General features: G+C 55.5%; 1 protein-coding gene across 1 annotated transcript; it reads left to right on the top strand.

The window, feature by feature from the left end:
• Positions 1 to 10,981: 10,981 nt before the first annotated feature.
• Positions 10,982 to 20,156, top strand: LOC120942883 (sesquipedalian-1-like). Its single transcript, XM_040355824.1, has 2 exons — positions 10,982 to 11,919; positions 19,583 to 20,156. Exon 2 carries the CDS (start codon positions 19,590 to 19,592, stop codon positions 20,106 to 20,108), a length of 519 nt encoding a protein of 172 aa, XP_040211758.1. The 5' UTR covers positions 10,982 to 11,919; positions 19,583 to 19,589; the 3' UTR covers positions 20,109 to 20,156.
• Positions 20,157 to 25,291: the final 5,135 nt, after the last annotated feature.

The following is a 25,291-nucleotide window of genomic DNA, read 5'->3' as shown; positions in this document are numbered from 1 at the left end:
GGCGGGTCTGTGTATAGCCAATAGGTGGGAGGCCCAAGAATAGAGACCAGAGAAACCACGCCTCCCAACTGTCCCGGATTTGGAGGGATTGTCCCGGATTTGGAGGAGAGAGGAGACCACGAGAGAGACTAGAGAGAGAGGAAACCACGAGAGAGACTAGAGAGAGAGAGGAGACCACGAGAGAGACTAGAGAGAGAGAGGAGACCACGAGAGAGAGGAGACCACGAGAGAGAGAGGAGACCACAAGAGAGACTAGAGAGAGAGAGGAGACCACGAGAGAGACTAGAGAGAGAGAGGAGACCACGAGAGAGACTAGAGAGAGAGAGAGGAGACCACGAGAGAGACTAGAGAGAGAGAGGAGACCACGAGAGAGACTAGAGAGAGAGAGGAGACCACAAGAGAGACTAGAGAGAGAGAGGAGACCACGAGAGAGAGGAGACCACGAGAGAGACTAGAGAGAGAGAGAGGAGACCACGAGAGAGACTAGAGAGAGAGGAGACCACAAGAGACACTAGAGAGAGAGGAGACCACGAGAGAGACTAGAGAGAGAGAGAGAGGAGACCACGAGAGAGACTAGAGAGAGAGAGAGGAGACCAGAGAGACTAGAGAGAGAGGAGACCACGAGAGAGACTAGAGAGAGAGAGGAGACCACGAGAGAGACAAGAGAGAGAGGAGACCACGAGAGAGACTAGAGAGAGAGAGGAGACCACGAGAGAGACTAGAGAGAGAGGAGACCACGAGAGAGACTAGAGAGAGAGGAGACCACGAGAGAGACAAGAGAGAGAGGAGACCCTGAGAGAGACTAGAGAGAGAGGAGACCACGAGAGAGACTAGAGAGAGAGGAGACCACGAGAGAGACAAGAGAGAGAGGAGACCACGAGAGAGACTAGAGAGAGAGAGGAGACCACGAGACAGACTAGAGAGAGAGGAGACCACGAGAGAGACTAGAGAGAGAGAGGAGACCACGAGAGAGACAAGAGAGAGAGGAGACCACGAGAGAGACTAGAGAGAGAGAGGAGACCACGAGAGAGACGAGACCACGAGAGAGACTAGAGAGAGAGAGGAGACCACGAGAGAGAGAGAGGAGACCACGAGAGAGAGAGGAGACCACGAGAGAGACAAGAGAGAGAGGAGACCACAAGAGAGACTAGAGAGAGAGAGGAGACCACAAGAGAGACTAGAGAGAGAGGGGAGACCACGAGAGAGACTAGAAAGAGAGAGGAGACCACGAGAGAGACTAGAGAGAGAGGAGACCACGAGAGAGACTAGAGAGAGAGGAGACCACGAGAGACAAGAGAGAGAGGAGACCACAAGAGAGACTAGAGAGAGAGAGAGGAGACCCTGAGAGAGACTAGAGAGAGGAGACCACAAGAGAGACTAGAGAGAGAGAGAGGAGACCACGAGAGAGAGAGAGACCACGAGAGAGACTAGAGAGAGAGAGACTAGAGAGAGAGGAGACCACGAGAGAGACTAGAGAGAGGAGACCACGAGAGAGACTAGAGAGAGAGAGGAGACCACGAGAGAGACTAGAGAGAGAGGGGAGACCACTAGAGAGACAAGAGAGAGAGGAGACCACGAGAGAGAGACTAGAGAGAGAGAGGAGACCACGAGAGAGACAAGAGAGAGAGGAGACCACGAGAGAGACTAGAGAGAGAGAGAGGAGACCACGAGAGAGACTAGAGAGAGAGGGGAGACCACGAGAGAGACTAGAGAGAGAGGGGAGACCACTAGAGAGACAAGAGAGAGAGGAGACCACGAGAGAGACTAGAGAGAGAGGAGACCACGAGAGAGACAAGAGAGAGAGAGGAGACCACGAGAGAGACTAGAGAGAGAGGAGACCACGAGAGAGACTAGAGAGAGAGGAGACCATGAGAGAGACTAGAGAGAGAGAGGAGACCACGAGAGAGACTAGAGAGAGAGGAGACCACGAGAGAGACTAGAGAGAGAGAGGAGACCACGAGAGAGACAAGAGAGAGAGGAGACCACGAGAGAGAGAGGAGACCACGAGAGAGACTAGAGAGAGAGGAGACCACGAGAGAGACTAGAGAGAGAGGAGACCACGAGAGAGACTAGAGAGAGAGGAGACCACGAGAGAGACTAGAGAGAGAGGAGACCACGAGAGAGACTAGAGAGAGAGAGGAGACCACGAGAGAGACTAGAGAGAGAGGAGACCACGAGAGAGACTAGAGAGAGAGAGGAGACCACGAGAGAGAGAGGAGACCACGAGAGAGACAAGAGAGAGAGGAGACCACGAGAGAGACTAGAGAGAGAGGAGACCACGAGAGAGACAAGAGAGAGAGGAGACCACGAGAGAGACAAGAGAGAGAGGAGACCACGAGAGAGACTAGAGAGAGAGAGGAGACCACGAGAGAGACAAGAGAGAGAGGAGACCACGAGAGAGACTAGAGAGAGAGAGAGGAGACCACGAGAGAGACTAGAGAGAGAGGGGAGACCACGAGAGAGACTAGAGAGAGAGGGGAGACCACTAGAGAGACAAGAGAGAGAGGAGACCACGAGAGAGACTAGAGAGAGAGAGGAGACCACGAGAGAGACAAGAGAGAGAGAGGAGACCACGAGAGAGACTAGAGAGAGAGGAGACCACGAGAGAGACTAGAGAGAGAGGAGACCACGAGAGAGACTAGAGAGAGAGGAGACCACGAGAGAGACTAGAGAGAGAGGAGACCACGAGAGAGACTAGAGAGAGAGAGGAGACCACGAGAGACAAGAGAGAGAGGAGACCACGAGAGAGACTAGAGAGAGAGGAGACCACGAGAGAGACTAGAGAGAGGAGACCACGAGAGAGACTAGAGAGAGAGGAGACCACGAGAGAGACTAGAGAGAGAGAGGAGACCACGAGAGACAAGAGAGAGAGGAGACCACGAGAGAGACTAGAGAGAGAGGAGACCACGAGAGAGACTAGAGAGAGAGGAGACCACGAGAGAGACTAGAGAGAGAGGAGACCACGAGAGAGACTAGAGAGAGAGAGGAGACCACGAGAGAGACTAGAGAGAGAGGAGACCACGAGAGACTAGAGAGAGAGGAGACCACGAGAGAGACTAGAGAGAGAGAGGAGACCACGAGAGAGAGAGGAGACCACGAGAGAGACAAGAGAGAGGAGACCACGAGAGAGACTAGAGAGAGAGGAGACCACGAGAGAGACTAGAGAGAGAGGAGACCACGAGAGAGACTAGAGAGAGAGGAGACCACGAGAGAGACTAGAGAGAGAGAGGAGACCACGAGAGAGACTAGAGAGAGAGGAGACCACGAGAGAGACTAGAGAGAGAGGAGACCACGAGAGAGACTAGAGAGAGAGGAGACCACGAGAGAGACTAGAGAGAGAGAGGAGACCACGAGAGAGAGAGGAGACCACGAGAGAGACAAGAGAGAGAGGAGACCACGAGAGAGACTAGAGAGAGAGGAGACCACGAGAGAGACAAGAGAGAGAGGAGACCACGAGAGAGACAAGAGAGAGAGGAGACCACGAGAGAGACAAGAGAGAGAGGAGACCACGAGAGAGACTAGAGAGAGAGGAGACCACGAGAGAGACAAGAGAGAGAGGAGACCACGAGAGAGACAAGAGAGAGAGGAGACCACGAGAGAGACTAGAGAGAGAGGAGACCACGAGAGAGAATAGAGAGAGAGGAGACCACGAGAGAGACAAGAGAGAGAGGAGACCACGAGAGAGACTAGAGAGAGAGGAGACCACGAGAGAGAATAGAGAGAGAGAGGAGACCACGAGAGAGAGAGGAGACCACGAGAGAGACAAGAGAGAGAGGAGACCACGAGAGAGACTAGAGAGAGAGAGGAGACCACGAGAGAGACAAGAGAGAGAGGAGACCACGAGAGAGACTAGAGAGAGAGAGGAGACCACGAGAGAGACTAGAGAGAGAGAGGAGACCACGAGAGAGACTAGAGAGAGGAGACCACGAGAGAGACTAGAGAGAGAGAGGAGACCACGAGAGAGACAAGAGAGAGAGGAGACCACGAGAGAGACTAGAGAGAGAGAGGAGACCACGAGAGAGACTAGAGAGAGAGAGGAGACCACGAGAGAGACTAGAGAGAGGAGACCACGAGAGAGACTAGAGAGAGAGAGGAGACCACGAGAGAGAGAGAGGAGACCACGAGAGAGACGAGAGAGAGAGAGGAGACCACGAGAGAGACTAGAGAGAGAGGAGACCACGAGAGAGACTAGAGAGAGAGGAGACCACGAGAGAGACAAGAGAGAGAGGAGACCACGAGAGAGACAAGAGAGAGAGGAGACCACAAGAGAGACTAGAGAGAGAGAGGAGACCACGAGAGAGACTAGAGAGAGAGAGGAGACCACGAGAGAGACTAGAGAGAGAGAGGAGACCACGAGAGAGACTAGAGAGAGAGAGGAGACCACGAGAGAGACTAGAGAGAGAGGAGACCACGAGAGAGACAAGAGAGAGAGGAGACCACGAGAGAGACTAGAGAGAGAGGAGACCACGAGAGAGACTAGAGAGAGAGAGGAGACCACGAGAGAGACTAGAGAGAGAGAGGAGACCACGAGAGAGAGAGAGGAGACCACGAGAGAGACTAGAGAGAGAGGAGACCACGAGAGAGACAAGAGAGAGAGGAGACCACGAGAGAGACTAGAGAGAGAGAGGAGACCACGAGAGAGAGAGGAGACCACGAGAGAGACTAGAGAGAGAGGAGACCACGAGAGAGACAAGAGAGAGAGGAGAGACAAGAGAGAGAGGAGACCACGAGAGAGACTAGAGAGAGAGGAGACCACGAGAGAGACAAGAGAGAGAGGAGACCACGAGAGAGACAAGAGAGAGAGGAGACCACGAGAGAGACAAGAGAGAGAGAGGAGACCACGAGAGAGACTAGAGAGAGAGGAGACCACGAGAGAGACTAGAGAGAGAGGAGACCACGAGAGAGACTAGAGAGAGAGGAGACCACGAGAGAGACTAGAGAGAGAGAGGAGACCACGAGAGAGAGAGGAGACCACGAGAGAGACAAGAGAGAGAGGAGACCACGAGAGAGACTAGAGAGAGAGAGGAGACCACGAGAGAGACAAGAGAGAGAGGAGACCACGAGAGAGACTAGAGAGAGGAGACCACGAGAGAGACTAGAGAGAGAGAGGAGACCACGAGAGAGAGAGGAGACCACGAGAGAGACGAGAGAGAGAGAGGAGACCACGAGAGAGACTAGAGAGAGAGGAGACCACGAGAGAGACAAGAGAGAGAGGAGACCACGAGAGAGACAAGAGAGAGAGGAGACCACAAGAGAGACTAGAGAGAGAGAGGAGACCACGAGAGAGACTAGAGAGAGAGAGGAGACCACGAGAGAGACAAGAGAGAGAGGAGACCACGAGAGAGACTAGAGAGAGAGAGGAGACCACGAGAGAGACTAGAGAGAGAGAGGAGACCACGAGAGAGACTAGAGAGAGAGGAGACCACGAGAGAGACTAGAGAGAGAGAGAGAGAGGAGACCACGAGAGAGAGGAGACCACGAGAGAGACTAGAGAGAGAGGAGACCACGAGAGAGACAAGAGAGAGAGGAGACCACGAGAGAGACAAGAGAGAGAGGAGACCACGAGAGAGACTAGAGAGAGAGGAGACCACGAGAGAGACTAGAGAGAGAGAGAGGAGACCACGAGAGAGACTAGAGAGAGAGAGGAGACCACGAGAGAGACAAGAGAGAGAGGAGACCACGAGAGAGACAAGAGAGAGAGGAGACCACGAGAGAGACTAGAGAGAGAGGAGACCACGAGAGAGACTAGAGAGAGAGAGGAGACCACGAGAGAGACTAGAGAGAGAGAGGAGACCACGAGAGAGACTAGAGAGAGAGGAGACCACGAGAGAGACTAGAGAGAGAGGAGACCACGAGAGAGACTAGAGAGAGAGGAGACCACGAGAGAGACTAGAGAGAGAGAGGAGACCACGAGAGAGACAAGAGAGAGAGGAGACCACGAGAGAGACTAGAGAGAGAGGAGACCACGAGAGAGACTAGAGAGAGAGGAGACCACGAGAGAGACTAGAGAGAGAGAGGAGACCACGAGAGACACTAGAGAGAGAGAGAGAGGAGACCACAAGAGAGACTAGAGAGAGAGGAGACCACGAGAGAGACTAGAGAGAGAGGAGACCACGAGAGAGAGAGAGGAGACCACGAGAGAGACTAGAGAGAGAGAGGAGACCACGAGAGAGAGAGGAGACCACGAGAGAGACTAGAGAGAGAGGAGACCACGAGAGAGACTAGAGAGAGAGGAGACCACGAGAGAGAGAGAGAGGAGACCACGAGAGAGACTAGAGAGAGAGAGGAGACCACAAGAGAGACTAGAGAGAGAGAGGAGACCACGAGAGAGACTAGAGAGAAAGGAGACCACGAGAGAGACTAGAGAGAGAGAGGAGACCACGAGAGAGACTAGAGAGAGAGAGGAGACCACGAGAGAGACTAGAGAGAGAGGAGACCACGAGAGAGAGAGAGGAGACCACGAGAGAGACTAGAGAGAGAGGAGACCACGAGAGAGACTAGAGAGAGAGGAGACCACGAGAGAGACTAGAGAGAGAGAGGAGACCACGAGAGAGACTAGAGAGAGAGGAGACCAAGAGAGAGAGAGGAGACCACGAGAGAGACTAGAGAGAGAGAGGAGACCACGAGAGAGACTAGAGAGAGAGGAGACCACGAGAGAGACTAGAGAGAGAGAGGAGACCACGAGAGAGAGGAGACCACGAGAGAGACTAGAGAGAGAGGAGACCACGAGAGAGAGGAGACCACGAGAGAGAGAGAGAGGAGACCACGAGAGAGACTAGAGAGAGAGAGAGAGAGAGGAGACTAGAGAGAGAGGAGACCACGAGAGACACTAGAGAGAGAGAGGAGACCACGAGAGAGACTAGAGAGAGAGGAGACCACGAGAGAGAGAGGAGACCACGAGAGAGACTAGAGAGAGAGGAGACCACGAGAGAGACTAGAGAGAGAGGAGACCACGAGAGAGACTAGAGAGAGAGGAGACCACTAGAGAGAGAGAGGAGACCACGAGAGAGACTAGAGAGAGAGGAGACCAAGAGAGAGAGAGAGGAGACCACGAGAGAGACTAGAGAGAGAGAGGAGACCACGAGAGAGAGAGAGGAGACCACGAGAGAGACTAGAGAGAGAGAGGAGACCACGAGAGAGACTAGAGAGAGAGGAGACCACGAGAGAGAGAGAGGAGACCACGAGAGAGACTAGAGAGAGAGAGGAGACCACGAGAGAGACTAGAGAGAGAGGAGACCACGAGAGAGAGAGGAGACCACGAGAGAGACTAGAGAGAGAGGAGACCACGAGAGAGACTAGAGAGAGAGGAGACCACGAGAGAGACGAGAGAGAGAGAGGAGACCACGAGAGAGACTAGAGAGAGAGGAGACCACGAGAGAGAGGAGACCACGAGAGAGACTAGAGAGAGAGAGGAGAGAGAGAGGAGACCACGAGAGAGACTAGAGAGAGAGGAGACCACGAGAGAGAGAGAGGAGACCACGAGAGAGACTAGAGAGAGAGAGGAGACCACGAGAGAGAGGAGACCACGAGAGAGACTAGAGAGAGAGGAGACCACGAGAGAGACTAGAGAGAGAGAGGAGACCACGAGAGAGACGAGACCACGAGAGAGACTAGAGAGAGAGAGGAGACCACGAGAGAGACTAGAGAGAGAGAGGAGACCACGAGAGAGACTAGAGAGAGAGAGGAGACCACGAGAGAGACTAGAGAGAGAGGAGACCACGAGAGAGAGAGAGGAGACCACGAGAGAGAGGAGACCACGAGAGAGACTAGAGAGAGAGAGGAGACCACGAGAGAGACTAGAGAGAGAGAGGAGACCACGAGAGAGAGAGAGGAGACCACGAGAGAGACTAGAGAGAGAGAGAGAGGAGACCATGAGAGAGACTAGAGAGAGAGGAGACCACGAGAGAGACTAGAGAGAGAGAGGAGAGACTAGAGAGAGAGAGGAGACCACGAGAGAGACTAGAGAGAGAGAGGAGAGACTAGAGAGAGAGAGGAGACCACGAGAGAGACTAGAGAGAGAGGAGACCACGAGAGAGACTAGAGAGAGAGGAGACCACGAGAGAGACTAGAGAGAGAGAGAGAGGAGACCACAAGAGAGACTAGAGAGAGGTGAGACACGAGAGAGGGGAGACCACAAGAGACACTAGAGAGAGAGGAGACCACGAGAGACACTAGAGAGAGGAGACCACAAGAGAGACTAGAGAGAGAGGAGACCAAGAGAGAGAGAGGAGACCACTAGAGAGAGACACTAGAGAGAGGAGACCACGAGAGAGACTAGAGAGAGAGGAGACCCTGAGAGAGACTAGAGAGAGGAGACCACAAGAGAGACTAGAGAGAGGAGACCAAGAGAGAGAGAGAGGAGACCACGAGAGAGACTAGAGAGAGAGAGAGAGGAGACCACGAGAGAGACTAGAGAGAGAGGAGACCACGAGAGAGACTAGAGAGAGAGAGAGGAGACCACAAGAGACACTAGAGAGAGAGAGGAGACCACGAGAGAGACTAGAGAGAGAGGAGACCACGAGAGAGACTATAGAGAGAGAGAGAGGAGACCACGAGAGAGACTAGAGAGAGAGGAGACCACGAGAGAGACTAGAGAGAGAGGAGACCACGAGAGAGACTAGAGAGAGAGGAGACCACGAGAGAGACTAGAGAGAGAGAGAGAGAAGACCACGAGAGAGACTAGAGAGAGAGGAGACCACGAGAGAGACTAGAGAGAGAGGAGACCACGAGAGAGACTAGAGAGAGAGGAGACCACGAGAGAGACTAGAGAGAGAGAGGAGACCACGAGAGAGACTAGAGAGAGAGGAGACCACGAGAGAGACTAGAGAGAGGAGACCACGAGAGAGACTAGAGAGAGAGAGGAGACCACGAGAGAGACTAGAGAGAGAGAGGAGACCACGAGAGAGACTAGAGAGAGAGGAGACCACGAGAGAGACTAGAGAGAGGAGACCACGAGAGAGACTAGAGAGAGAGAGGAGACCACGAGAGACACTAGAGAGGGTCATATAAAAACACCCCAGGAATAGGCAGCCATTGTAGGGACCTGATTGACACTCCACTCACTGACACTCCAATCACTGACACTCCACTCACTGACACTCCACTCACTGACACTCCACTCACTGACACTCCAATCACTGACACTCCACTCACTGACACTCCACTCACTGACACTCCACTCTCTGACACTCCACTCTCTGACACTCCACTCACTGACACTCCACTCACTGACACTCCAATCACTGACACTCCACTCACTGACACTCCACTCACTGACACTCCAATCACTGACACTCCACTCACTGACACTCCACTCTCTGACACTCCACTCACTGACACTCCACTCACTGACACTCCACTCACTGACACTCCAATCACTGACACTCCACTCACTGACACTCCACTCACTGACACTCCACTCACTGACACTCCACTCACTGACACTCCAATCACTGACACTTCACTCACTGACACTCCACTCACTGACACTCCAATCACTGACACTTCACTCACTGACACTCCACTCACTGACACTCCACTCACTGACACTCCACTCACTGACACTCCAATCACTGACACTTCACTCACTGACACTCCACTCACTGACACTCCACTCACTGACACTCCACTCACTGACACTCCACTCACTGACACTCCACTCACTGACACTCCAATCACTGACACTCCAATCACTGACACTCCACTCACTGACACTCCACTCACTGACACTCCAATCACTGACACTCCACTCACTGACACTCCACTCACTGACACTCCAATCACTGACACTCCAATCACTGACACTCCACTCTCTGACACTCCAATCACTGACACTCCACTCACTGACACTCCACTCACTGACACTCCACTCACTGACACTTCAATCACTGACACTCCACTCACTGACACTCCACTCACTGACACTCCAATCACTGACACTCCACTCACTGACACTCCACTCACTGACACTCCACTCACTGACACTCCAATCACTGATACTCCACTCACTGACACTCCACTCACTGACACTCCACTCACTGACACTCCACTCACTGACCCTCCACTCACTGACACCACTCACTGACACTCCACTCACTGACACTCCACTCACTGACACCACTCACTGACACTCCACTCACTGACACTCCACTCACTGACACTCCACTCACTGACACTCCACTCACTGACACTCCACTCACTGACACTCCACTCACTGACACTCCACTCTCTGACACTCCACTCACTGACACTCCACTCACTGACACTCCAATCACTGACACTCCAATCACTGACACTCCACTCACTGACACTCCACTCACTGACACTCCAATCACTGACACTCCACTCACTGACACTCCACTCACTGACACTCCACTCACTGACACTCCAATCACTGACACTCCAATCACTGACACTCCACTCACGGACACTCCACTCACTGACACTCCAATCACTGACACTCCACTCACGGACACTCCACTCACTGACACTCCACTCACTGACACTCCACTCACTGACACTCCAATCACTGACACTCCACTCACTGACACTCCAATCACTGACACTCCAATCACTGACACTCCAATCACTGACACTCCACTCACGGACACTCCACTCACTGACACTCCACTCACTGACACTCCACTCACTGACACTCCACTCACTGACACTCCACTCACTGACACTCCACTCACTGACACTCCACTCACTGACACTCCACTCACTGACACTCCAATCACTGACACTCCACTCACTGACACTCCACTCACTGACACAGCTGGATGTTTCTTGGGATTGTATAGAATGGAATATTGGGGGGAATCCAGAGGATGGACATGACACCAGAACACTTCTCTCTGTATGATGACATCACACACAAGGAGCCCTGTGATTGGATCCTCACTACATATATATGAAGTGGAGTGGGGGGATGGTCAGAGAAATGGGAAGTGAGTGAGATCACTCCGAGACAGCTTCTGCTTCTATAGAGACACTCAACAGAGCAGAGACTGGACTACAACTCCCAGAATGCTCTCCACCCCAGGTGTGTCCAACAGGTGAGATCTCAGACACACCCACACCTGGAGGAGACCGCCCCCCGCTGGTACAGGAAGTGAGATGTGAGAGAGATCACAGAGTAGAGAGACAAGAATCTGAACTACAACTCCCAGAGTGCTCTGCTTCCCAGGTGTACCTGACAGGTGAGAACTCAGACACACCCACACCTGGAAGAGACCGCCCCCCGCTGGTACAGGAAGTGAGATGTGAGAGAGATCACAGAGTAGAGAGACAAGAACCTGAACTACAACTCCCAGAGTGCTCTGCTTCCCAGGTGTACCTGACAGGTGAGAGCTCAGACACACCCACACCTGGAGGAGACCGCCCCCCGCTGGTACAGGAAGAGAGATACCAGAGAGATCACAGAGTAGAGAGACAAGAACCTGAACTACAACTCCCAGAGTGCTCTGGTTCCCAGGTGTACCTGACAGGTGAGAGCTCAGACACACCCACACCTGGAAGAGACCGCCCCCCCGCTGGTACAGGAAGAGAGATGTGAGAGAGATCACAGAGTAGAGAGACAAGAACCTGAACTACAACTCCCAGAGTGCTCTGCTTCCCAGGTGTACCTGACAGGTGAGAGCTCAGACACACCCACACCTGGAGGAGACCGCCCCCTGCTGGTACAGGAAGTGAGATGTGAGAGAGATCACAGAGTAGAGAGACAAGAACCTGAACTACAACTCCCAGAGTGCTCTGCTTCCCAGGTGTACCTGACAGGTGAGAGCTCAGACACACCCACACCTGGAGGAGACCGCCCCCCGCTGGTACAGGAAGTGAGATATCAGAGCGATCGCTGATCAGAGGAGACTGCAACTCATCCATAGCACAAGAGACAGCCGAGAGACTTCACAGAGCAAGGTGAGTTCAAATATAAAGAGAAGACACTGTATGAGAGAAAGGAGAGACTGTCAGAGAGGAGAGACTGTCAGAGAGCACAGGAGAGACTGTCAGAGAGGAGAGACTGTCAGGGAGGAGAGACTGCCAGAGATGAGAGAAGAGACTGTCAGAGAGGAGAGAAGAGACTGTCAGAGAGGAGAGGAGAGACTGTCGGAGAGGAGAGACTGTCAGAGAGGAGAGGAGAGACTGTCAGAGAGGAGAGACTGTCAGGGAGGAGAGGAGAGACTGTCAGGGATCAGAGGAGGAGAGACTGTCAGGGAGGAGAGACTGTCAGGGATCAGAGGAGAGGAGAGACTGTCAGGGAGGAGAGGAGAGACTGTCAGAGATCAGAGGAGGAGAGACTGTCAGGGAGGAGAGACTGTCAGGGATCAGAGGAGGAGAGACTGTCAGGGAGGAGAGGAGAGACTGTCAGAGATCAGAGGAGAGGAGAGAGTGTCAGGGAGGAGAGACTGTCAGGGATCAGAGGAGAGGAGAGACTGTCAGGGATCAGAGGAGGAGAGACTGTCAGGGAGGAGAGGAGAGACTGTCAGAGATCAGAGGAGAGGAGAGAGTGTCAGGGATCAGAGGAGAGGAGAGACTGTCAGGGAAGAGAGGAGAGACTGTCAGGGAGGAGAGGAGAGACTGTCAGGGATCAGAGGAGAGACTGTCAGGGATCAGAGGAGGAGAGACTGTCAGAGATCAGAGGAGAGGAGAGAGTGTCAGGGAGGAGAGGAGAGACAGTCAGAGATCAGAGGAGAGACTGTCAGGGATCAGAGGAGAGGAGAGACTGTCAGATATAAGATGAGACACGTAGAACCTGCCAATGGACATGGTATTATGTTGGACTGTACCCCGAGGTCAGGTGGGGCCGGTATCTCTATGGGACACTATGGGGGGTGTAGGACTGTATCCCGAGGTCAGGTGGGGCCGGTATCTCTATGGGACACTATGGGGGGTGTGGGACTGTCCCCCGAGGTCAGGTGGGGCCACTATCTCTATGGGACACTATGGGGGGTGTGGGACTGTCCCCCGAGGTCAGGTGGGGCCGGTATCTCTATGGGACACTATGGGGGGTGTAGGACTGTATCCCGAGGTCAGGTGGGGCCGGTATCTCTATGGGACACTATGGGGGGGTGTAGGACTGTATCCCGAGGTCAGGTGGGGCCGGTATCTCTATGGGACACTATGGGGGGTGTAGGACTGTACCCCGAGGTCAGGTGGGGCCGGTATCTCTATGGGACACTATGGGGGGGTGTAGGACTGTACCCCGAGGTCAGGTGGGGCCGGTATCTCTATGGGGGGTGTAGGACTGTATCCCGAGGTCAGGTGGGGCCGGTATCTCTATGGGACACTATGGGGGGTGTAGGACTGTCCCCCGAGGTCAGGTGGGGCCGGTATCTCTATGGGACACTATGGGGGGTGTAGGACTGTCCCCCGAGGTCAGGTGGGGCCGGTATCTCTATGGGACACTATGGGGGGTGTGGGACTGTATCCCGAGGTCAGGTGGGGCCGGTATCTCTATGGGACACTATGGGGGGTGTAGGACTGTATCCCGAGGTCAGGTGGGGCCGGTATCTCTATGGGACACTATGGGGGGGTGTAGGACTGTCCCCCGAGGTCAGGTGGGGCCGGTATCTCTATGGGACACTATGGGGGGTGTGGGACTGTATCCCGAGGTCAGGTGGGGCCGGTATCTCTATGGGACACTATGGGGGGTGTAGGACTGTATCCCGAGGTCAGGTGGGGCCGGTATCTCTATGGGACACTATGGGGGGTGTAGGACTGTATCCCGAGGTCAGGTGGGGCCGGTATCTCTATGGGACACTATGGGGGGTGTAGGACTGTATCCCGAGGTCAGGTGGGGCCGGTATCTCTATGGGACACTATGGGGGGTGTAGGACTGTACCCCGAGGTCAGGTGGGGCCGGTATCTCTATGGGACACTATGGGGGGTGTAGGACTGTATCCCGAGGTCAGGTGGGGCCGGTATCTCTATGGGACACTATGGGGGGTGTAGGACTGTACCCCGAGGTCAGGTGGGGCCGGTATCTCTATGGGACACTATGGGGGGTGTAGGACTGTCCCCCGAGGTCAGGTAGGGCCACTATCTCTATGGGACACTATGGGGGGTGTGGGACTGTACCCCGAGGTCAGGTGGGGCCGGTATCTCTATGGGACACTATGGGGGGGTGTAGGACTGTACCCCGAGGTCAGGTGGGGACGGTATCTCTATGGGACACTATGGGGGGTGTAGGACTGTACCCCGAGGTCAGGTGGGGCCGGTATCTCTATGGGACACTATGGGGGGTGTAGGACTGTACCCCGAGGTCAGGTGGGGCCGGAATCTCTATGGAACACTATGGGGTGGTGTAGGACTGTACCCCAAGGTCAGGTAGGGCCGGTATCTCTATGTGACACTATGGGGGGTGTGGGACTGTATCCCGAGGTCAGGTGGGGCCGGTATCTCTATGGGACACTATGGGGGGTGTAGGACTGTACCCCGAGGTCAGGTGGGGCCGGTATCTCTATGGGACACTATGGGGGGTGTGGGACTGTATCCCGAGGTCAGGTGGGGCCGGTATCTCTATGGGACACTATGGGGTGGTGTAGGACTGTCCCCCGAGGTCAGGTGGGGCCGGTATCTCTATGGGACACTATGGGGGGTGTAGGACTGTATCCCGAGGTCAGGTGGGGCCGGTATCTCTATGGGACACTATGGGGGGTGTAGGACTGTATCCCGAGGTCAGGTGGGGCCGGTATCTCTATGGGACACTATGGGGGGGTGTAGGACTGTCCCCCGAGGTCAGGTGGGGCCGTTATCTCTATGGGACACTATGGGGGGTGTAGGACTGTCCCCCGAGGTCAGGTGGGGCCGGTATCTCTATGGGACACTATGGGGGGTGTAGGACTGTACCCCGAGGTCAGGTGGGGCCGGTATCTCTATGGGACACTATGGGGGGTGTAGGACTGTACCCCGAGGTCAGGTGGGGCCGGTATCTATATGGGACACTATGGGGGGTGTGGGACTGTATCCCGAGGTCAGGTGGGGCCGGTATCTCTATGGGACACTATGGGGTGGTGTAGGACTGTACCCCGAGGTCAGGTGGGGCCGGTATCTCTATGGGACACTATGAGGGGTGTAGGACTGTATCCCGAGGTCAGGTGGGGACGGTATCTCTATGGGACACTATGGGGGGTGTAGGACTGTACCCCAAGGTCAGGTGGGGCCGGAATCTCTATGGGACACTATGGGGGGTGTAGGACTGTACCCCGAGGTCAGGTGGGGCCGGTATCTCTATGGCACACTATGGGGGGTGTAGGACTGTACCCCGAGGTCAGGTGGGGCCGGTATCTCTATGGGACACTATGGGGGGTGTAGGACTGTATCCTGAGGTCAGGTGGGGCCGGTATCTCTATGGGACACTATGGGGGATGTAGGACTGTCCCCCGAGGTCAGGTGGGGCCGGTATCTCTATGGGACACTATGGGGGGTGTAGGACTGTACCCCGAGGTCAGGTGGGGCCGGTATCTCTATGGGACACTATGGGGGGGTGTAGGACTGTACCCCGAGGTCAGGTGGGGCCGGTATCTCTATGGGGGGTGTAGGACTGTACCCGAGGTCAGGTGGGGCCGGTATCTCTATGGGACACTATGGGGGGTGTAGGACTGTACCCCGAGGTCAGGTGGGGCCGGTATCTCTATGGGACACTATGGGGGTGTAGGACTGTATCCCGAGGTCAGGTGGGGCCGGTATCTCTATGGGACACTATGGGGGGTGTAGGACTGTACCCCGAGGTCAGGTGGGGCCGGTATCTCTATGGGACACTATGGGGGGTGTAGGACTGTATCCCGAGGTCAGGTGGGGCCGGTATCTCTATGGAACACTATGGGGGGGTGTAGGACTGTATCCCGAGGTCAGGTGGGGCCGGTATCTCTATGGGACACTATGGGGGGTGTAGGACTGTCCCCCGAAGTCAGGTAGGGCCGGTATCTCTATGGGACACTATGGGGGGTGTGGGACTGTATCCCGAGGTCAGGTGGGGCCGGTATCTCTATGGGACACTATGGGGGGTGTGGGACTGTATCCGGAGGTCAGGTGGGGCCGGTATCTCTATGGGACACTATGGGGTGGTGTAGGACTGTACCCCGAGGTCAGGTGGGGCCGGTATCTCTATGGGACACTATGGGGGGTGTAGGACTGTATCCCGAGGTCAGGTGGGGCCGGTATCTCTATGGGACACTATGGGGGGTGTAGGACTGTATCCCGAGGTCAGGTGGGGCCGGTATCTCTATGGGACACTATGGGGGGGTGTAGGACTGTCCCCCGAGGTCAGGTGGGGCCGTTATCTCTATGGGACACTATGGGGGGTGTAGGACTGTCCCCCGAGGTCAGGTGGGGCCGGTATCTCTATGGGACACTATGGGGGGTGTAGGACTGTACCCCGAGGTCAGGTGGGGCCGGTATCTCTATGGGACACTATGGGGGGTGTGGGACTGTATCCCGAGGTCAGGTGGGGCCGGTATCTCTATGGGACACTATGGGGTGGTGTAGGACTGTACCCCGAGGTCAGGTGGGGCCGGTATCTCTATGGGACACTATGAGGGGTGTAGGACTGTATCCCGAGGTCAGGTGGGGCCGGTATCTCTATGGGACACTATGGGGGGTGTAGGACTGTACCCCAAGGTCAGGTGGGGCCGGAATCTCTATGGGACACTATGAGGGGGTGTAGGACTGTACCCCGAGGTCAGGTGGGGCCGGTATCTCTATGGGACACTATGGGGGGTGTAGGACTGTACCCCGAGGTCAGGTAGGGCCACTATCTCTATGGGACACTATGGGGGGTGTGGGACTGTATCCCGAGGTCAGGTGGGGCCGGTATCTCTATGTGACACTATGGGGGGTGTAGGACTGTCCCCAGAGGTCAGGTGGGGCCGGTATCTCTATGGCACACTATGGGGGGTGTAGGACTGTCCCCCGAGGTCAGGTGGGGCCGGTATCTCTATGGGACACTATGGGGGGTGTGGGACTGTACCCCGAGGTCAGGTGGGGCCGGAATCTCTATGGGACACTATGGGGGGTGTGGGACTGTACCCTGAGGTCAGGTGGGGCCAGTATCTCTATGGGACACTATGGGGGGTGTAGGACTGTACCCCGAAGTCTGGTGGGGCCGGTATCTCTATGGGACACTATGGGGGGTGTGGGACTGTACCCCGAGGTCAGGTGGGGCCACTATCTCTATGGGACACTATGGGGGGTGTAGGACTGTATCCCGAGGTCAGGTGGGGCCGGTATCTCTATGGGACACTATGGGGGGTGTAGGACTGTACCCCGAGGTCAGGTGGGGCCGGTATCTCTATGTGACACTATGGGGGGTGTGGGACTGTACCCCGAGGTCAGGTGGGGCCGGTATCTCTATGGGACACTATGGGGGGGTGTAGGACTGTACCCCGTGGTCAGGTGGGGCCGGTATCTCTATGGGACACTATGGGGGGTGTAGGACTGTATCCCAAGGTCAGGTGGGGCCGGTATCTCTATGGGACACTATGGGGGGTGTAGGACTGTCCCCCGAGGTCAGGTGGGGCCGGTATCTCTATGGGACACTATGGGGGGTGTGGGACTGTACCCCGAAGTCTGGTGGGGCCGGTATCTCTATGGGACACTATGGGGGGTGTGGGACTGTACCCCGAGGTCAGGTGGGGCCACTATCTCTATGGGACACTATGGGGGGTGTAGGACTGTATCCCGAGGTCAGGTGGGGCCGGTATCTCTATGGGACACTATGGGGGGTGTGAGACTGTACCCCGAGGTCAGGTGGGGCCGGTATCTCTATGGGACACTATGGGGGGTGTGGGACTGTACCCCGAAGTCTGGTGGGGCCGGTATCTCTATGGGACACTATGGGGGGTGTAGGACTGTACCCCGAGGTCAGGTGGGGCCGGTATCTCTATGGGACACTATGGGGGGTGTGGGACTGTACCCCGAGGTCAGGTGGGGCCGGTATCTCTATGGGACACTATGGGGGGTGTAGGACTGTACCCCGAGGTCAGGTGGGGCCGGTATCTCTATGGGACACTATGGGGGTGTAGGACTGTACCCCGAGGTCAGGTAGGGCCACTATCTCTATGGGACACTATGGGGGTGTAGGACTGTACCCCGAGGTCAGGTGGGGCCGGTATCTCTATGGGACACTATGGGGGGGTGTAGGACTGTATCCCGAGGTCAGGTGGGGCCGGTATCTCTATGGGACACTATGGGGGGCGTGGGACTGTCCCCCGAGGTCAGGTGGGGCCGGTATCTCTATGGGACACTATGGGGGGTGTAGGACTGTATCCCGAGGTCAGGTGGGGCCGGAATCTCTATGTGACACTATGGGGGGTGTAGGACTGTATCCCGAGGTCAGGTGGGGCCACTATCTCTATGGGACACTATGGATGATGTGGGACTGTATCCCGAGGTCAGGTGGGGCCGGTATCTCTATGGGACACTATGGGGGGCGTGGGACTGTCCCCCGAGGTCAGGTGGGGCCGGTATCTCTATGGGACACTATGGGGGGTGTGGGACTGTACCCCGAAGTCTGGTGGGGCCGGTATCTCTATGGGACACTATGGGGGGTGTGGGACTGTACCCCGAGGTCAGGTGGGGCCACTATCTCTATGGGACACTATGGGGGGTGTAGGACTGTATCCCGAGGTCAGGTGGGGCCGGTATCTCTATGGGACACTATGGGGGGTGTAGGACTGTACCCCGAGGTCAGGTGGGGCCGGTATCTCTATGGGACACTATGGGGGGTGTAGGACTGTATCCCGAGGTCAGGTGGGGCCGGTATCTCTATGGGACACTATGGATGGTGTAGGACTGTATCCCGAGGTCAGGTGGGGCCGATATCTCTATGTGACACTATGGGGGGTGTAGGACTGTACCCCGAGGTCAGGTGGGGCCGGTATCTCTATGGGACACTATGGGGGGTGTAGGACTGTACCCCGAGGTCAGGTGGGGCCGGTATCTCTATGGGACACTATGGGGGGTGTAGGACTGTATCCCGAGGTCAGGTGGGGCCGGTATCTCTATGGGACACTATGGGGGGTGTAGGACTGTATCCTGAGGTCAGGTGGGGCCGGTATCTCTATGGGACACTATGGGGGGTGTGGGACTGTCCCCCGAGGTCAGGTGGGGCCGGTATCTCTATGTGACACTATGGGGGGTGTAGGACTGTATCCTGAGGTCAGGTGGGGCCGGTATCTCTATGGGACACTATGGGGGGTGTGGGACTGTCCCCCGAGGTCAGGTGGGGCCACTATCTCTATGGGACACTATGGGGGGTGTGGGACTGTATCCTGAGGTCAGGTGGGGCCGGTATCTCTATGGGACACTATGGGGGGTGTAGGACTGTATCCCGAGGTCAGGTGGGGCCACTATCTCTATGGGACACTATGGGGGGTGTGGGACTGTACTCCGAGGTCAGGTGGGGCCGGTATCTCTATGGGGGGTGTAGGACTGTCCCCCGAGGTCAGGTGGGGCCGGTATCTCTATGTGACACTATGGGGGGTGTAGGACTGTCCCCCGAGGTCAGGTGAGGCCGGTATCTCTATGGGACACTATGGGGGGTGTAGGACTGTCCCCCGAGGTCACGTGTTGTCTCTTTCAGGGGCCCCATGAAGCTGGACAGCAGCTCCCGGCTGGCCTGTTCCTCGGCACAGAAGGAAGGCTACTTGCTGAAGAAGGGGAGCCGCCATGCCTCCTACCACCGCCGCTGGTTCCTGCTCTGCGGCAATCTGCTCTTGTATTGGGATCGCCAGGGGGACCCGCAGCCTCTCGGCCTCATCCTCTTAGAGGGAAGCTCCGTCACCTTGAGGAACTCTAAACTGGAATTCGCCTTCTCTATCTGCTCGGTGTCTCGCGTCTACAAAATGGCAGCCGAGAGCCGGAGGGACCTAGAGCTGTGGGTGCGGGCGTTACTCAGTGCCAACCTGGGCTACACCAAGGCGCTCCTCGGGGAGCTGCGCAGCCAGTATCTGAGTCTCACACAAAGCCAAACTGAACAGAAATCCATACAGACTGGAGGCTCCGCCTCTGAGGAGGCAACATGGGAGGCGGAGTTTGGGCTTCTGCATCACTGGTTGGGAGAGGAAATCCAATCACTGAGGGACACGAAGCTCATTGACCTTTTATGATCTGAATGTTGTGTGCCAAAGAGAAATAAAGATATTATGTGACCCCAACCCCGAGGAGATCCAATTATTTCACCTGAGGGCAGGAGGAGAGAGAAACCGGGCCGCAACCTGGTACCACCAATCATCACCCCTGGGCCCACAACCTGGTACTACCACTCATCACCCCTGGTACTACCACTCATCACCCCTGGGCCCGCAATCTGGTACCACCACTCATCACCCCTGGGCCCGCAACCTGGTACCACCACTCATCACCCCTGGGCCCACAACCTGGTACTACCAATCATCACCCCTGGGCCTACAGCCTGGTACTACCACTCATCACCCCTGGGCCCACAGCCTGGTACTACCAATCATCACCCCTGGTACTACCACTCATCACCCCTGGGCCCACAACCTGGTACTACCAATCATCACCCCTGGGCCCACAGCCTGGTACTACCACTCATCACCCCTGGGCCCACAACCTGGTACTACCAATCATCACCCCTGGGCCCACAACCTGGTACTACCACTCATCACCCCTGGTACTACCACTCATCACCCCTGGGCCCGCAATCTGGTACCACCACTCATCACCCCTGGGCCCGCAACCTGGTACCACCACTCATCACCCCTGGGCCTACAGCCTGGTACCACCACTCATCACCCCTGGGCCCACAACCTGGTACTACCAATCATCACCCCTGGTACTACCACTCATCACCCCTGGGCCCGCAATCTGGTACCACCACTCATCACCCCTGGGCCCGCAACCTGGTACCACCACTCATCACCCCTGGGCCCACAACCTGGTACTACCAATCATCACCCCTGGGCCTACAGCCTGGTACTACCACTCATCACCCCTGGGCCCACAGCCTGGTACTACCAATCATCACCCCTGGGCCTACAGCCTGGTACTACCACTCATCACCCCTGGTACTACCACTCATCACCCCTGGGCCCACAACCTGGTACTACCAATCATCACCCCTGGGCCCACAGCCTGGTACTACCACTCATCACCCCTGGGCCCACAACCTGGTACTACCAATCATCACCCCTGGGCCCACAACCTGGTACTACCACTCATCACCCCTGGTACTACCACTCATCACCCCTGGGCCCGCAATCTGGTACCACCACTCATCACCCCTGGGCCCGCAACCTGGTACCACCACTCATCACCCCTGGGCCTACAGCCTGGTACCACCACTCATCACCCCTGGGCCCACAACCTGGTACTACCAATCATCACCCCTGGGCCTACAGCCTGGTACTACCACTCATCACCCCTGGGCCCACAGCCTGGTACTACCACTCATCACCCCTGGGCCCACAACCTGGTACTACCAATCATCACCCCTGGGCCTACAGCCTGGTACTACCACTCATCACCCCTGGGCCCACAGCCTGGTACTACCACTCATCACCCCTGGGCCCACAACCTGGTACTACCAATCATCACCCCGGTGCCCACAGCCTGGTACTACCAATAATCACCCCTGGGCCCACCAATCATCACCCCTGGGCCCACAGCCTGGTACTACCAATCATCACCCCTGGGCCCACAGCCTGGTACTACCAATCATCACCCCGGTGCCCTCCGATGGTGAGACGCTGGTGTGGTTCCATTAGATTGACGTCTGTCCCCGTCTTCTCCATTCCGCTCCCCATATGGAAGACGTCTTCCTGGACACAGAAGTCCATGACGGCTCTGCAGAGTAGAACCGCCTCGTACCACCAGCCCAGAGGGGTCATTGTATTACTGCCATTTATTTCATAGCCCCCGAACACTCCCATTGGTGAGGACCCCCCCCGTCCCCCAAAACTTCTTAGAGCCGCCCCCAGCAGTGCTCAGTGGTTCCTCCGCCTATAACACATTATAGTAGAGTGACGTTGGGGGTTTAGTGGGAAGAAAGAACCCCTGAAAGCCTTTAGGGGTTTTCCTCCGCTTGGAGGAAAACCATCAGGCCTTTAGGAAAAAACTAAAGACCCACCTCTTCTGAAGGACCGGTATGACGCTGGATTCCAAGCGCCTTGAGGCGATTAAGTTCGCATTTGCTGCGCTATACAAGTTACTCACTCACTCTGAAAGCTGCAGGGAACATTTCCCAGAATGCCCTTGGTTCCTCTCTCTGACATATTACAGAATACATTAGTGAAGAGGGTGTGGTGGGAGGAACTGCCCAGAGCTGTAGGGCACACAAGCCTGACACTTCTAGGAATGTCTCCCCCCCCCCCCCTCCCTCCATGCAGATGTCAGTGGTTCCTCCCCTCTGACCTCCATCTAGCACAAGATATAGTAGAGCAGGTTCTCAAACCGGCAGCCCTCCAGCTGTTGTGAAACTACAAGTTCCATGGGGCATTGCAAGGCTGACAGTTACAAGCATGACTCCCACAGGCAGAGGCATGATGGGACTTGTAGTTTCGCAACAGCTGGAGGGCCGCCAGTTTGACACCCCCTGCAGTAGAGTGACATAGGGGTCGGTAGGAGGAACCATTCAGAGATGCAGGCGACACATCAAGGGATATGTATCTCCTTGGCTCCCCTGCAGAGCTCAGGGATTCCTCTCTCTGACCTCCACCCATTGTAGGAGAGCATATGGGGGTTGGTGGGAGGAACCACTCAGAGCTGCAGGGTTCAGAGAAGACCAACACTTACAGCAATGAGCACCCCCACCAAGATCTCAGGGGTTCCATACAAGTCATGTCTGAGGTTCCCCCTCCAGCTCTCACTGGTTCCTCCCTCTGACCTCCACTCATCTCAGGATACAGTAGAGTGACATAGGGGTCAGTAGGAGGAACCACTCAGAGATGCAGAGGACACAGAAGAGCGACACTTCCAGGGATATCCATCGCTTCGGCTCCCATGCAGATCTCGGTGGTTCTTCTCTCTGACCAGCAGTAGAGAATAATTATATGGGGGTTGGTAGGTGGAACCAATCAGAGATGCAGGACACAAAGACCGACACTTCCAGGAACGTCCATCTCTTGCCCCTTCTCCTTGCAGATCTCAGGTTCCTCCCTTTAGCACAGGATACAGTAGAGTGACACAGTGGTTGGTGGGAGGAACCACTGATATTTAGGGGACCCAACCAGGGATATCTATCACCTTGGCTCCCCTGCAGATCTCAGGGATTCCTCTCTCTGACCTCCACCCATTGCAGGATAGCACAGTCATATGGGGGTTCGTGGGAGGAACCACTCAGAGCTGCAGGGTTCAGAGAAGACCAACACTTACAGGAATGTGCACCCCTCCCCCCAAGATCTCAGGGGTTCCACACAAGCCCAACACTTCCCAGAATGTCCATGTCCTAGGTTCCCCCTCCAGCTCTCACTGGTTCCTTCTCCTGACCACCATCTCAGGATACAGTAAAGTGACATTGGGGGGTCAGTGGGAGGAACACAGAAGACCAACACTTCCAGGAATTTCCATCTCCTCCACCCCCCCTAAAGATCTCAGGGGTTCCACACAAGTCATGTCTGAGGTTCCCCCTCCAGCTCTCACTGGTTCCTCGCTCTGACCTCCACTCATATCAGGATACAGTAGAGTGACATTGGGGTCAGTAGAAGGAACCACTCAGAGATGCAGAGGACACAGAAGAGCGACACTTCCAGGGATATCCATCGCTTCGGCTCCCAGTGGTTCTTCTCTCTGACCAGCAGTAGAGAATTATTATATGGGGGTTGGTAGGTGGAACCAATCAGAGCTGCAGGACACAAAGACCGACACTTCCAGGAACGTCCATCTCTTGCCCCTTCTCCTTGCAGATCTCAGGAGGTTCCTCCCTCTAGCTCAGGATACAGTAGAGTGACATAGTGGTTGGTGGGAGGAACCACTGAGATGCGGGGGGCACATCCCGGGATATGTATCTTGACTTATGTGACACCATTTTCACAATAAACATTTATCTTGATTTCCGGGTGACTTGTCTCCCACTGGCCTGCCCTACATTCTCCCGGCCATGAAGAGAGATTGTGGCCATGCGTTGCCCGAGCTTCCATGACCAACAGAACTAAACTCAGACAAGATCCCCTCCATGTGGGGAAAAAGGAGACGACACTCAGTTTAGGGTTAGATCTTTGTAATGTTGTAGCCAAGGATGAGGAGTAACAGCAATGCAGGTAGACCCTCCCCACACACACTGCCCCCTAAATCCTCACACATCCATAATATTAAATATAAGTTCCAATCTTCAGTGCAGGAGAGGCTGCCGCACACTGGTGTGGCCCATATGAAATGTATCATGCAAACCACTGAGGACAACAAAGAGGGTGCAAAAGGTACTGGAGCATGGAGCAGAGGTGTGATAGGGGGAGCAGAGGGTAGAGAGGGACTGGGGCGTGACAACAGACTAGAGGGTAGTGTAGGGACCAGAAGGGTGGAGCAAAGGCGAGAGGACAGGCGGGTAAGGGGTGGGGGCCCAGAGGGACAAAGCCGAAATCGGCGGGTGGAGGGGAGCCAGAGGGACAAAGCCGAAACCGGCGGGTGGAGGGGAGCCAGAGGGACAAAGCCGAAACCGGCGGGTGGAGGGGAGCCAGAGGGACAAAGCCGAAACCGGCGGGTGGAGGGGAGCCAGAGGGACAAGGCAGAGACCAGAAGGGGGAGGGGACCAGAGGGTTAGAGCAGAGGACAGGAGGCTAGAGGGGAACTAGAGGGATAGAGAAAGGACCAGAGGTTGGAGGGGGACTAGAGGAATAGATAAAAGATCGGAGGGGGACCCGAGGGATGGAGCAGAGGTCAGAGAGCAAAGAGCTGAGTAAGGTGTAAAGCAGAGGGAAAAGCATGTGTTTACGGCATCAATACAGCATGACTGAGCAAGAACAGTTGGTTTCTTCAGAGAGAATAGACAAAGAAATATACATATATGTACATACAAATACAAGGCTTGGGTTGTCCTATGCTCCAGGTGCAGAGTGCGACGCTCTGCTTTGTTCCAGAATGAAATGCCGAGGGTCAGATCGGGATCCAGTTATCGAAGGCTCTCATGTATATATAACACTCACAGATCATCATTTAAAAACAGAAAGCAACGCAACCAATATATATATACAAATAAAAGTGTATACCTGAAATGCAAAGGGGGGGGGGGGGGTTCATGCGCACAGCAGAGGGGATGGGGGGGGGGAGGTTCATGCGCCGATCAGAGGGGATGGGGACAGGGGTGGAGTGCAATCTTCTCAGGGTTGTAAACATA

The sequence above is a fragment of the Rana temporaria genome, chromosome 6 (assembly GCF_905171775.1).
Source record: "Rana temporaria chromosome 6, aRanTem1.1, whole genome shotgun sequence".
In the NCBI taxonomy this organism is placed as follows: Eukaryota; Metazoa; Chordata; class Amphibia; order Anura; family Ranidae; genus Rana; species Rana temporaria.
The sequence above is the reverse complement of the archived record's forward strand: the minus strand, read 5'-3'. Positions and strand labels throughout refer to the sequence as shown.

Bases quoted from the DNA above. Each gene is read 5' to 3' on its own strand.
- LOC120942883 (XM_040355824.1), top strand. From the start codon at position 19,590: ATGAAGCTGGACAGCAGCTCCCGGCTGGCCTGTTCCTCGGCACAGAAG.